The 15309-nt window shown below is 44.3% G+C and overlaps 1 protein-coding gene across 3 annotated transcripts in view; it reads right to left on the reverse strand.

The window, feature by feature from the left end:
* cdh24b (cadherin 24, type 2b) overlaps positions 1–15309 on the reverse strand; it is a 210312-nt gene that overhangs the window by 140959 nt on the left and 54044 nt on the right. For all 3 annotated transcript variants that reach the window (XM_085804927.1, XM_085804926.1, XM_085804928.1), the window contains exon 2: positions 95–1909. In XM_085804927.1, the coding sequence (XP_085661053.1) occupies positions 95–1588 (1494 nt within the window). In that variant the 5' untranslated portion in view covers positions 1589–1909. The remainder of the gene's footprint in view (positions 1–94; positions 1910–15309) is intronic.

Here is a 15309-nt window from a genome sequence, read left to right on the forward strand (position 1 = left end):
CATGAAAGAGTTGTAACAGTGTCTTAAATATTCATGTAGAACAATAGTTCACAGCCTGTGTAAATGATGAATGAAGTTTGTCTTTGTCTCTTACCCGTCCGATGAGCACAGGTTCAGGTCCGGCGTATTCTTCGATCACAAAGAACTGGTTCCAGATCCAGCTCCTCCTGCTGCGGGAGCGCGGCCCCCTCCCCTGCTCCCGCTCCTCCTTCACCTCCGACTCGGCTTCCTCGAACACCAGGCCCTTCCCGTCGTCGTCGGGGTCGGCGTCCTTGGCGTTGCCTTGGCTCCAGTCCGGCGCTGGGTGGAGCTTGAGGATGTGGCTGCTGTTGACAGGCTTCCTGTCTTCATCAGCGGGGGAGCGAGCCGTGCTGAGCTCTGTTTGAGCAGAGTGTACCGACTCCAGTAATGGGTCTCTACGGGAATCCGATGCTCTGTTCCCCAGTCTTAATCCCAGGTGCTGCATCGTCAGCACAGACGGAGCGTCGTTTGTTTCCGGGGGGAGGTGTTTTGTGGATGTAAACGGCGGTTGTGTTTGGCCCGTCAGCGGCCCGTCCTCTGGGCTGAGACCGACCTCGCTGCGAGGTGTTGACAGAACACGGAGCAGGTGTTTGCTCTTGATGCTGTCGCTGCTATCTGAACCCAGCGTCCCCGAGCTGTCCTGGCCTTTACCTACAGCTGGCCTGACTTCACTGGGCGGATTACTGCGAGCGTCGGCTCCCTGGTCTGGACTGAGATCTGGAGTGGTGACTGGGCTTACATAGGGAAACGCCGTCTGATTATCAAATCCAGTGTGAGGCTGAGTGACAGCCGTATCTTGTCGGGGCACTTTCTGAGCCTCTAACTGTCCGTGATTAACGTCAATCAAATCTCTCTTCCTGCTGCGGCTGCCCTTGCTGGGAAAGTTCAAGCCCGGAACGCTCTGCATTTGGGAATTGACGATCCGGACTAAGTTCTCTTTTGACAGCAGCTTCAGGACCTCGTAGCTGCCGGTGAGGTTCAGCTTTCGATTGGAGTCTATGCTGAACCCTTTTCCCGGCACGCCTGTGGTGTGAATGCTCAGATCAGGTCTGCTCCTGGATCTGGAGCCAGATTTAAACCTGGTTTTGTTGGAATGTAGATCTGGTTTGTGGTGGATTGTGAACATTGTCCCCATTTTGGTGGACTCAGCATTCCTGCTGTTGTTCTTTACCTTCTTCAGCTCCTCCTTTAGCTCCTTGTTGTTGGCTAGTATGTGTGACGTCACTTCTCTCTTACTGACAGAGTCCACCTCACGCTTGGGCTTGAACGCCTGCCTGTCCTTGTTCGCCACAGATGACGCAGCGTGATTGGGCAGCATCTTGGAATAAGAGAAGGAGCCGGCGTCGCCCGCCGACTCGTGATTGATGACGTTTTTAAGAGTCACTACTGGCATGGCGTTGGCATCCACGCTGGCGTCCCGCTGGTCCACGGCTCTGCTCTCGCCCAGCTTCACCACGTGCGATCCGCTCACTCCTCTCCTCCGCAGGATCCTACTGGCCGAGGCGCTTCCCGCCAGTCCCTCCCACAGGCACAGGGAAACCAATAGGAGCAGATTTCTTGGAATCATCTTTTTTTCTGGTGGCGAGATGTCCTAATTGAAGCGAGGTTTGCTGTGAGGCAGGCCTTGTTTTCCAGTTGTCTTCATTCTCCCCTCTGTTTTCCTTCGTCTCTTTCCGGCCCCTCCCTCCTCTCACTCTCCCATCCTGTGCCCTTCACACTGAGCTGGAGGGCAGGTGTCAGTCACTCCTTCGCTTTTCCTTTTTTTTTTTTTATTCCACGCCGCTTAATATCTTCCTCTATCGCACCAAGCTGCTCGCTGCTGGGGTTTTTTTCCTCCCGCTCCTCTTGTGAAGCGTCTCATTCAGTTTTCCACAGAGGGTTGAACACCCTGAGAGAAAAGATAAAGATAATTAAGTTAAAACTTTAATCATTGCGCTGCGTTAATTAAAAGTGGAGCGGCACAGACAGGTAGGAGAACTCACAGACGAGCAGACAGGACAGACCTTTTAACGCAGCGGCAATCACATTTTCACATGCACAGAGGGCTTTTTAGGCCCAGAACACACATCCATTTATACCTTCATAATGACCCCAGCCTTTTTTCTTACATCTATTAGACAGACAGGGACAAAGTTATCATCATAACCATTCTACGTGGGGAAAAAAGAAGATAGCATAACACTATTAGAAATCGCTCTGAGCCTTTCTAAGTGGGAACAACTGTCAAGGATTTCTGACTGCAGTGCAAGAAGGGACCAGCCGTGATACCAAACTAACTTCATATCTCTTTGATGTGTGATTAATTAGCTGGATTAATATTGTGCTTTGATCAGTGGGTTTGAATGTCAATACAGATGCAAGTGGTTGATGCAGATGCACTTTGTTGTGCACACAGCCTCGCCAGTGATCTGAAAGGTTTCCTCAGCTCGCAACGCGACGTGTCTCTGGTGCACTCGAGCCTCAAGTAGAAATCCTATGCCAAATCAAAATGTCAGATAGAAATCAGCGGGCTTGTTTAAAGATGAGAGCGGGCGCAGCACTTCAGTGGTGTTTCAGTAACATGGGCCTACGCGTCTGACAAGTCAATAATGTGACTATTTGCCAGATTGAATTAACACAAAAACCTTTTGTGCATGTTTAATTCAGGAAAAACCCCCAAAACACTGGAGGACATCTCCCTGGGATGCTCCCATGTTCCAGAAACGCTGGATCCTACCGTTTTCCCACAATGCAACTCAACTGTGGTTTTTTTCCACTAGGCATGCCCTATGTATGGTGTATGCTCACGACTCCACATTTAAACTCTGTAAAACACAGGCGGCTGACAAATGAAAGGAAGAGCATGAATAAATGAGTGGAGAAATGCCATGACTGCAGATGTTAACATATGCGTTTTCTCACATGCTTTATAACATAGCATATATATTTTTAAAAAACCGCTGAGCAGGCACAAGTAAGAGGAAAAGATCTAAGTGACTTCGAAAGAGGGTTCATTATTAGGACACGGTGACAGGAGGATCAGATGCTCAGCTGGCTCCTGTTCAATAAGGAACAATGAGTGGCATTTGCATTTTGATCCGTATGGAAAGACGTCTGTAAATAGGAAATGGAAATTGTGGTCAACAGTGCACGTGTGATATGTGAGAAAAACATATGTTAATGCAGGATGTGACCAACATTTACATAGAGTGGGATATTACAGCAGAGTGCAGTGCATAGTCTTCATTATGGAGATGAATGTACATTCGAGAGGTCAACAGTGTGAAAGGATCAGCACTGATCGACGGATACGTAGAAATACTGTAAGAGAGATTGGCTGACTCATTCTTCAGCGTCTTCTCAAGAAGTGGGCGGGTACATGTGAGGTGAGGGAACATCAAGAGGTAAACACAGACCTGAAGGCTCAGGAGATCTGTTAGCTCCGTTATACACTGCTGGCTGAGGTTCATCAAATCACCATATGAGATAATATCTGCTTGTAGGAACGGTGCTCATGCCTCCAGTGGAGTCCAGAGACTCGGAGAATCAATGTCAAGGAGCAGTGAAGCTGTTCTGGCAGCACATGGCGGCTGAACATCACCGGCTTTTTTTTCCCTCCAGCTCCCTCCAGAGATCCAGATACAACTGTTCTTACAGGTTGAATGGTATTTTTATTGATCAGTAATCTGACCTGAGTTGCCTCTGTCTTTAAATTCCTTTTTTTTTTCTTCCTGCGGTCGAAACCATCAAACTCTGTAAAACTGTTCTGAGTGTTGTTTTGTTTTACGTGTTTTGTGAAAGTTGTGTGATGCGGGTGGAGCTGAGGCAGTTTCATCTTGTCCTGTGCAGCGTGCTGTGGTTTTTCTGGGTGTCTGACACTTGCTCCGCTGTGGCGCAGACAGACGCTGTCAGCACATTCACTGGGGCATGACTGAAGTTGGGATGTTCCTCCTGGAATACTCTTCACCCTTCTCCTCTCGCAGCTTCTCCTCCATGTCCTCCCCTTCCTGTCTCTCAGCCTCTCTGTCTATAAGCAAATCCTTTTGATGAACAGAAAAAAAGATTATCCCTCCCTCCCTCCCTCCTCTATGTTCTCTTTTCCCACCTCTCCCACTCGCCACCTGTCTCTTCTTTCGGCGTGTCTGTTTCCCTAAATCTCCCTCTATCCCTTCTCTTTTTCGCTCACTATTGTTTAAAGGGATAGTTCACCCAAAATTCAAATTTCACTCATTATCTACTCACCCTCATGTCGACTAAGAGCTGTGAGAATTTTCAGAGTCCTCCGTCCCTTCTCTGAGTTACGGGGGGGTCCGCACAGCAGTATTTGTCCATATAATGGTTGTCAATGGATACCAACTTTCTTTGTCCAAAAAGACACACCAAAAAACATCCAAATACCTCCATACTGCTCATCTGTAATGTCCCTCTTGTATTGAAGCTCCGACATGAGAAATTGTTCCGCCGCTCAGTGCAAATCACGCGAGATTTGCACTGACACAGGAAGAGCAGTGAACCGAGACACTGGGAGCTTCCGCTACAAACAAGCTTAAAATATAGACTTATTTAATTTTTTTCGGAACAGTTTTTCATGTCGGGGCTTCAATACAAGATGGACATTACAGACGAGCAGTATGGAGGTATTTGGATGTTTTTTGGTGTGTCTTTTTGGATGAAGAAAGTTGGTATCCATTGACAACCATTATATGGACAAATACTGCTGCGTGGACCCCCCCGTAACTCAGAGAAGGCACGGAGGACTCTGAAAATTCTCACAGCTCTTAGTTGACATAAGGGTGAGTAGATAATGAGTGAAATTTGAATTTTGGGTGAACTATCCCTTTAAGCATCCTGCCTTCTCTGCTGCTCGCTCCTATATCCTCTTTTTCCTCTCTCTCTCATCTGTGTCAATCACAGCCCTGTCACCGCGTCCCTCACCCTCTGTGCACTTTGAGGCTTCAATCAATCAGCCAATCTCCTCCCTCGCTCGTACAGCATTGAAAGTGACAGGTGTCTACCCCGGCTACCATCGTGACGACAGGCCACGACCACGCCATCATTTTGCTTAGAAAATGCAATCGTCAAGTGAAACAAACTGCTGCAAACGGGATGTTGCAAAAAAAAAAATGCTGGGACAGATTTTACAGAATAACTTATATATATAAACGTCAGCCAGGCCATTATAGCGGATGTGAGGCCGGGTTTGGCTGCGCGTTATCTCGGATGTACAGCATGAGGAGGTGATTGGGGTGAATTCAATGACAGAGCTCCTCTCTCTCCCTGAGGAACTTATCAGCTGGGAGTTTGATGGCCAGGCAATCATTGCCACGGGCACCTTGTTAACAAGCCTGGGGCAGGTGGCGGGATGCAGGGCAGAATATCAACACGGCACTGACGCCAGCTGAGCACAAATTTATAACATTTTTTGTGTGGGAGGTTCTGTCAGCGTGAGGTTCTTTGAAGCACTGAAGCAGGCATGTATATATTTATATATATATATATAAAGAAGGGAAAAAAACGCTTTTATTCTTCAATTCTTTTATCTTTCGCACCATTTCCAAGGCCAAAATTTTCACTCTGAGCAGAGTTAAGGCATTTCTGTAATGTACTGATCTGTGTCACAGCCTTTCACATTATGCCGTGCACCTTTGGGTAGAGCTGCTGTAATGGCATCACCCTGGCTGGGTGTATCGGCCTGTAAGACAGTAAGTAAAGATAATTGGGTGCCATGATTTAAAGCACAAGGGAGCTCATATTTCCTCATTAGAGTTTCATATCAAGTAATAGTTACGGCGAAATAGTTGTTTTCATCCTTGTGGGACCGGCGAGGATCACAATGGAGTTTTCACCCGTAGCCTTTACATACAGCAGCAGCATTTCACATACTGTAGTGTAAATAAAGACGATTAGATACTACAGTACAGTGTGTAGCTCCAGGGAGCTTTCACTTGCTAATTAGAGTTTATGAAATGTATAGTAGAGGTAGATTCACAAAGATCACATGATTGTAACTGTACTGGGTTTCTCTGTAAGTTCTCTTGCACCTACAGCAAGTTTCTCAGTGAACTGATTAATTGGGGCCATAAATATCTTAATTAATTTCCTCTTACTGGTCCCATCCCACCTCAGACTCCAATGATCTTTTGGGTCGTTAGCATTGGAGGCAGATCCTCGCCATCGATTGCAAGCTGTCACCAACTTAACGAGACTGAAAATTTTAATTACGATTCAACTCCTCGCTCGCTGTCGATCTTCTTTTTTTCTCTCGGTAACCCTCCTGTCCAACGGGTGAGCGCAGCCCACACACACACACACACACCCTCTGCACAACAATCAACCAGCACAAACGTATGCTGACAAAACACTCTCCGGAAAAAAGTATTTATCTACTTATGCATGCGCAAAAAAAAAAAGAAAAATCCCTGGACTCACAAAGCCTCATTCATCCATCCTCTCAATCGCACATTCATGACGACACACAAACATCCACAGAACGCACACAGAAGTCCTCCTTTTCAACACTTATATCTGCCCTGGTAAGAAAAATAGAGAAAGCTCTGGGGACTGCTTCAGTGGACGCAGTGAAGTCAAAGAGAAAAAAAAGGGAGCACTCTCTCACACCAGGAGGGACGAGATGAAGCAGCCACCCCAAAAGAATTATGCATGGGGTAACAAAGACAAGCTGCAGAAAAAAAGAGATGGAGAGAAAAAAAAGCAGGGGAAGTTGGGAGGAATGGTTTGTGGAGATGTGAGTGTGAGCATGTGTGCGTGAGAAGGAGGTGTAGAAGGGGGCAGAGGGGGGGTGGGGGGGACCGGGCGCTACTTAGAAGACTGACCGAGTAGTTTTTAAGTGCAAAGCGCCGTAAAGCAGCTCCGTCCTCGCCTTGAACCTCAGCAGATAAAAGCAGACCTGTCAGTGTGTGAGGAGGTGAGCAGCAGCGGGGGCTTTCGCCTTGTTAATGTATCAAAAAACCTTCTTTCTGTGTTCTGTCCCCGGCCTTGTCTCTGTCTCAGCCTTTACTGATGCACCGACAGCAGGTATAAGCTAACCTCCTATGGGAAGGTACAGTATATCGCATCAACCTATGGGCATAAAATAATCCCCATGGACGAAGAGAAGAAACAACAGCAGGTAAATAATGTGACAGCACTGGCTTTGTGGTAGCTACAAAACAACAACAACAAAAAAACATAAAAAAACTGGGGTATGAATTTACAGTTTTGCATGGCAGAGGAGCTGTGAAATTCAGTCCACTTATGGATGGCTGTTTGCCTATTGCTGAGATTAAGACTTAAAAGACTCAGTGTAACAGAGCAGCAACAGGGGGCTTTGGATTTGCTTGGCTTTCAGCTAGATCAATGAGGTTACATTAAATGGCAAGAGTCAGACGCTTGTCGAGCATCCAGCAAGAACGCTGCATTTCAAAACACCGAACAGGCAGGCACGCAGAAGAGAAAACATGAAAGATGCTTAATGTCCAATCTTGTCAGACGCCATTTTGGTTGTATCTCTCCTTCTAAGGTTTGAAGTCTGGGTGAGAGAGTCATGTGCTGCTGTAGCTAGCAGAGTACACAGGAACATTTCTGTAGCCCAGCGAATGTTAATATTAGGTCCTCTGGCTTTACATTATTGGTGTTTTGTAATGGTAATTTTGGGCTAGAGTTGTAATTAAAATCTCACTATCCTACATGATTATAAATAATATTTAACATAAATAAATATTTCAAAAGGATAGTTCAACATTTTGGCAAATTTGCCTATTGATATAATCCCTATAGGAGCAGTCATACTGTAGGTTCATTCCCTTTAATTATCAGTGCATGTTGTTTTGAGATCTGCGGGAGACGTGAGCTGCTCAGTGAACACAATGGAGGTGAACGGTGCAGGTCCCCTGTCCCTCATCAAACTCATCAAATACACAATCTAACAACTCCAAAATGCTCTGGTGGACAAGTTGTGACCTGCACATTCACCACGCTATGAGATAATAATGTAACATTACGAGACGGAGTTGTTTTCAAGGCAAATGCAGCTGGAACTACATTCAAGACAACGGCTGCTGGGCGGAGGGATTTCAAGAGTGCAAGTAGTTCTGAGTATCTGCGTTGTGTGTTGTAATGTTACATAATTAATGATTATTTCATTGTGTGGTGAATGAGCAGGTCACAAATTTGCCAAATTGTTGAACTATCCCTTTAAGTCTTTTGCCACTCACGCAAAAAGGAAGCAAATGTAAATGGCCTGCTGATGCACAAAGCTAACTGGCAGCCACTGGATATAAACATCTAGTGTCTACATTAAAAACTAGTTTGTGTGATGCCACCTGTTTTAATTTATGAATGTGTACATTTCTGCTCGCTAAACAGATAAACCACTTCCAGCTCCACCATGCAGTGCAAATGCGAGCTCTTCCTCTGCTGCTGCTGCTGCTGCTTTATCTTAGGCTACAGTATATAAACTGTGAGGGCTGCCATAAAGATCAAATAAATCTTGACAGGAGACAGTCCAGAGAATCACAATGCCAGCAGACGTGCCAATAGGTCACGACAGGGACAACATTTGTGGCCCATATTTTACTGCCTTGGCGAAGGTTCAAGTGGTCGTGAGTCTGATTCGTCTGATGGTAAGGTAGAGTGCTGGCTGAGAGCGTGTGGGTATACCAGCTGTGACAGCGCTGACCCACTGAACACCAGTGATTTACTGCTCCTCATTCAGGCCTTTCAAAAAACATAAATAATGCATATATATTAGAGTGTGTGCAGTATTGGTAAAAGGCATGAATTCATACTATGCCAAGCACCTGCTGAGCACTAATAAAATATACACGGAAAATTACCTAATTTTACTCAATATTTCACACTCGGGCAAATAAAGAGGGAGAATGGAGACATTTTTTTTATCTTAAAGCCCCAGTATGTAACTTATTTGGCTTTTTATTAGCAAAAATCAAATATTGCTTTCATAAATACGTAGGGTTGTTTACCGGTACTAGATTGGTACCGGGGTACTGACGCATTTAAAACGGTACTATACTGCGCTTAGATGGGACCGGTACTTTCATTTTGCGCCGCCGGCAGCGGTGACGTCGCCGCGTAAAGTCGCCGCATTGTAATTTGAGCCGATGCGAGTGAGCGAGCCACAAACGAAGCAAGGTGCTTTTTTATTACCGTTACAGCGCCACCTGTCCATGTGCCTGTGTTTATGTGTGTATCTGTGTGTGTGCGCCAGCGCGCGCGAGAGAGACGGGCCGCCACAGACTCGTTAATTAATGCAAACACTGCTGGTTGATAAGTTTCGTTTTTACCGGGCACCACTGGCTGCATGCATGCTCTCTCTCTCTCTCTCTCTCTGTGAGTGAACCCAGCGAAGGAGCGCTACGCGGAGATGAATTTACAGAACGATATTGCGTTGATGGGGGGTGGGAAAGCAGAGTCAATTTGTGGCTTGGTCTTGATTCTGTGGTGCTGCACCACACATTGGTCTACATATGGGAAACAATAGGTGTGTGTGTTTGAGTAAAATGAACGTTTGTGTTTCATTCTATAAACTACTGATAACAATTTCTCCCAAAAATTACAACTGGTCAAAATAACAAAAAAGATGCAGTGTTTTCAGACCTCAAATATGCTAATGCAAATAAAACAAGTTGATATTCATTTTTAAACAGACCACTCATGAGAAAAGGAGGAAATTTCAATTTTAATCCTGCAGCAGCAGTGATTGTTTACTGATTTACTGATTATTTACTGATGCATATATTATAGTTCTAAGATTTTCTATTAAAATAAAGCCAATAATGACATTTTTTGTGTTCTCTTTTTATTTGGAAAAGTACCGAAAAGTATCGAAAAAGATGTTGGTACCGTGACAACACTATAAATACGTATTCCGTACGTATAAAAAAACCAGATGTCATTTTACTCGACGAGAGAGACGGTAAAACGTGGGTCAGGTAAACAATTCGACATCACCATGACAACATATTGTCACGCCTGTATTGTTTTGCCTCATGCTGGCGGACCACTTGTTTACATAGAGGCTTGTTTATCCTGTTACATGCAGCGTCTGTTGTCTGTCTGACATCTGCCCGATTTCACGTGAATGCAACATCAAGAATACGTTCTGATGCATACACCGCTAGATGGGGGGAATTCCTACATATTATACCTATAAATTCCAACTCCAACACTAGAAGGTGTGTGCGCAGTCTGGTGTATGGTCCTAAATGTCCTTCCTGTGTGCTTTGTGTTTCCAACATAAAGTTAAACCTTCCCAGTGCTTGTTTTACAATAAAATGTGCCTGATGTGTGCGTATATTAAGATACAGATAGGAGGCTGGCAAACTGTGGTAACGAGTTTCTTCCAGATGGCGTCAGACTGTCTCCAACTGACCTGCTGGTGATGGTGTGGCAGAATCCATCAGACGCTGTGAGCTGGCACAGCCTCAACTCCCAGATCAGCAACACTGATCATTAGTGCTTTTTGTGTGTGTGTGTGTGTGTGTGTGTGTGTGTGTGTGTGTGTGTGTGTGTGTGTGTGTGTGTGTGTGTGTGTGTGTGTGTCTGTGTGTGTGTGTGTGTGTGTGTGTGTGTGTGTGTGTGTGTGTGTGTGTGTAAAATGCTGTTTCTAAAGTCAAGCCTCAAGAACTGTAAATTATGAGTAGGACGGGAGAAATATTTCTTTAGAGTGTTGACAGTCAGAGAGCACACTTTTAACGACTGAGAAGATGCAAAACACAACACATTGGATGACAGGTATGATTGTGATATCATTAGAATCCACCATAAGAACGTCCTGTACCGAGAAAAAAAGAAAAAAGAAATAGAGAGGGAAGAAATCTACCATAAAAATTTCTCTTCAAAGACGATGTTGCAGTTTGAGTGGAAAAGGCTCAGTATGAGAAGAAAGAAACATTAAATTGGGTTGATAAATGATGTGAGAGACAAGAAGTGTAAACTCTACAGGGAGAGCTGAAGGGTAGTCAGCTTCATAAAAGTGATATGAACTTCTGCTGAGCCATTTGGAGCAGGCAGATTATTGAATACATTTTTACTCTCTTTCCTTTTCTTACTGCATGATTTGACTTAAACAGACTTGGTTTAGCTTCGTCCAAACCGATGTGTTATGCATCACCAGCCCAGGCCTTCATTAATCACACTCTGTAGTTTCAGGTGTACAGTTACAAGAGCAATAATGTTTCCGACACATGATGTGAAATCTTTTAACCCTCCTGTTGTCCTTCTGGGTCAAATTGACCCAATCTGTTCCCTTCCTCCAGCCTTCCTTCTTGCCTTCCTTCTTCCCGTCCTTCTTTCCACAATCCCTTTCCCCTCCCTTCCTTCCTCCCTTCCTTCTTCTTCCTTCCTTGAACAAATCTGTTCCCTCCCTCCATCTTTCTTTCCTTCCTTTTCCCCTTCTTTCCTCCCATCTTTCCTTTTGTCCTTCCTTCCTTCTTTCCACAATCATTTTCCCCTTTCTTCCTACCTTCCTTCTTTCATCCTTACTTCTTCCTTCCTTTTTGACCCAATTGACCCAATCTGTTCCCTCCCTCCTTCTATCTTTCCTTCCTTTTCCTCTTCTTTCCTCCCATCTTTCCTTTTGTCCTTCCTTCCTTCCTTCCTTCCTTACTTCTTTTCCTTCGTCCTTCCTTCCTTGACCCAGGAGGACAACAGGAGGGTTAAATTAATCTAACATCATCATATGAGTGCTAGCGTTCTGTTTTAGGACTAGGTGAAACATTATGTCAGTGTCTCTCTACTTCAGGCCTCCCTGCTGCTTCATGACAAGTTTCAGGAGGCGATCAGCTTCAATGATCTTCAAGCGCAAAGGTCAGGGGATGTTTTTGTGTTGGGCAGCTCATCTGGTTTGAGCCGATGTCTTTCTAGGTGGGTGCTCAGCCTGTGCCTTTTCTGAAACGGTGAGTCATCAGCTGCCAAAGCAGTTACCGAAATTACACCTGATGCCTATCAAGCCTGTCTCTCTTCCTCTTCCGCCTGACTGCATGCGCAACATCAAAAAGCTATCTGATCCTTTCAACACACTGGCTGACATTTCCCGCAAAAGTCCCCGGGAATTGCAGATGGACTTTGTCTCCCCCAAAGCTGAGGCGTGTGGTGTGTGTAAGTGTGTATTCAGATGTGTGTGAGAAGATGAGAAAAAGGCTTTTTTCGTGCTCGCTGTTAGAAAAAGTTTGTAAGAAAATTGCCCACTGAACAGGTCTATTGGAATGAAATACACACCTCAGTGAGCCACAAGGTATTCTGTAGGTTAATAACACGTCACGTAACCAATTAAAGCTAAAATGGACAATATAAAGAAACAATATGAAACCAAACTGTGAGTTTAGCATCTCTTGGAGCCAGGCTCTACACCAGGCACTACATCATTTTTGTCATTTTCCTGGACGAGATAGTCAGTCAGAGAGGAACTGCAGCTTTTGGACCTTTGCATGTAGTACACATCGACAAAAACCCTGGGTTCTGTTATTGGTGACGAATAGGGGTGTGCCAAAAAAACGATTCACATAAGAATCGCAGATTCTCGCAGATCGCAAGATTCAGAATCGATATAAAATGTCCCAAAAACGATTTTAGAAAATAAAAAAATGAAACAAATCTGCTGGCTGTCGGCCTCCATTTCCTTAGAATTTAAAAGGCAGCATGTTTAACTGCACTATTTTTTTTTTAATAAAGAGGCACTTTTAATTTTGTTACTTAAGCAATATGTGATACTGCTTTTATGCAACAGTTTCAACAATTCCATCTAAGTATGGATACATGTTTAAAACTCAATAAATGTGAAAAAGACACTTTAGTCATTCTGTCTTGCAAAGCAGACTGGAGTAGATCATGAGGATCCTTTGCACAACAATAGACTGAAGCAGAAATCATTAGGAATCAAATCGTTTTGAATTGAAAATCGATTTTGAATCGAATCGTAGCCCCAAAAATCAGAATCGAATTGAATCGTGAGATAGTAAAAGATTCCCACCCCTAGTGACGAGCTCCAACAAGCTACAGACACCTGTGATTGTCAAGTTGCCCTTGACTCAGCTTCCTCTGTCTTTAGACTCGTGAGATTGCTGAGAAATAAAAGTAGAGGAATGGACCTCACAGGATGCAAAGGCCTTGTTGGCTCCACAGGGAGTGCACACAGCATCGCACCTTTGAGCACTGGTACCCTTTCGTTTTTTTCTTTTTCCTTTCTGCACCTTTGAAAGAACATTCCTCCGCCCCCAGTGACAACAATGAACCTTTATGTCCTGCTACTAAACTGTACCCATAGGGACTGGTACCTAATGAGGTACAGTTGGGAGTCGTATGCACAGATACAGGAGCAGTACCTGAGCATTAGGAAATTGTTTCTTCCTAAGTGTTATGAGGCAGCAGGAGCAGGTGAACTAAACTGTGATTCACCATCTCAAATCGATATAAACTGTCTTATTGATCACCTTAGTCAACACGTGTGACAGCGTGATGAGGAGTTGTGGTTAATTGTGGAGCAGCTTTTAAATCTCCCCTTGGTATTAAAGCTCTCAGACACGTTTTGTTGTTTCTCCTTCTTCGGATGGTTCTGCAGCTTTACTCGCCCATCTGTAAAAGTCACTGCATGCCACTGGTTAATAATCGGGTTAATAAAGTTAGTCCTTTATTGGAAAGAGAGGTGCTTCACTGCACAGCACTTAAAGATGTTTTTGTATGAGGTTATTTCACGACACCCTTTCCCTCCACCTCTGCTGTTCAACTTTCAAGGGTATTTCTTTTTCGAGCAGCACTGCGGCTGGACAAAAGGCTGGTGGAGAGGACGCAGCAAGGTGAGAGAGGGTCATTTCAGAGATGAATAAACACTACAGACCCAAGGTTATTGGTGATAATATGTGATGCATTGCTCAGGAGGAGATGGCACATTGTGGAGTAGCATCAAGGCCACAGGCCAAGTGAGAAGGTGAATAATGACACTCACTATTCCACTTTCATCGGCCCGATTCTCTGTCAATTTAAGATGAAGGATCATTTTTATGTTTATCTCCCATCTAGGCAAACCGCAAGTCAAAAGAGGCAAGATCGAGCTGGGTTCCTTTTAATGGCTGTTTAATACAATAAATAACACTGCTGTGCACTACAAACTTTCTCTGAATGTCTTCTCCACAGGAGCCACAGTTTTGGTCCTTACTGATTTTAACTGGTGAGGCTGGTTGCAAATATAGGTGTGTATGATTTTCATAATCTTGTTGACTTCCATGTATGATTGTAGAGCTGAAGAATTTGTTTGGTTTAAAGAGTAACCATGCAAGATCTGCACCTTAATTAAACAGCTTCAGAGTGATTGTGGTGGTTAAATGACTTGTTACAGTATGGGGATAATGGAGGCTCTCTGCCTTTGGCCGAAAACCAACCTTGCCATTTTGGCAAATTGGCCCATTGCCATAATCCCTATAGTTTTAGGAGTAGGTTTGTTACCTTTAATTGTCAGTGCAAGCTATATTTTAGAACGGCGGGGCAGAGCCACGAGCTGCTCAGAGCTACGCTACGAAGGCTAATGGAATTTCTTGGTTTCCCTCATCAAACTCATCAAAAACACAATCCAACAACTCCAAAACGCAAAAGTTGTGACCTGCACATTCACCATTATATGAGATAATGCAGAATGTTACGAGATGGAGTTGTTTTCAAGGAAGGTTAGCGGTGAGTTAGCGGTTTTTACCACAGTGAAAATATGCACTAGGAAACTGGGGTGAGCTCCATATTCCCTTAAATATTAAGACATTTGCCTTGCAGTCCCTGTAAAGTGTCCATAGCCACATTATCAACTGTGTGAGGCTGCAGATAAGGCATCAGTATGCTTCAAACAAACTGTTTATCAGCTTGTCAAATCCTATCTGAAACTCCTGTGCGTCCATCAGCTTTTTGTAACGTTCAGAAACAAACAACCTGACAAGGACGTCCACTTAATACACAAATTAGTGACGTGTGCAGAGGCAAAAAAGTAGGCGGGAACTCCTCCAACTGCTCTCTTCAGCTCTTTTTCTGTCTAGCAGAATTATCCATGTCACTTTTCATGTGTACAACTAAGTGTAATGTCAGAGCTGCCTCAAAGAGCGACAGACAGGAAGTAATTGTATGTACTGGGTTTCAGCTAATGGTAAAAACCAAAGGCCTTAAAATCAGTGTTGGGCATGTGACTTTTAAAAGTAATTAGTTATAGTTATAAGTGACTTTCCCCCAAAATGTAACTTGCATTAGTAAATGAATTACTACATTATAACATGTATAACAGAGAGGAGGAGATAAATGATGTAAACTGATGAGATG

This window comes from Trachurus japonicus, chromosome 17 (assembly GCF_045865225.1).
Source record: "Trachurus japonicus isolate A0001 chromosome 17, Traja_1.0".
In the NCBI taxonomy this organism is placed as follows: domain Eukaryota; kingdom Metazoa; phylum Chordata; class Actinopteri; order Carangiformes; family Carangidae; genus Trachurus; species Trachurus japonicus.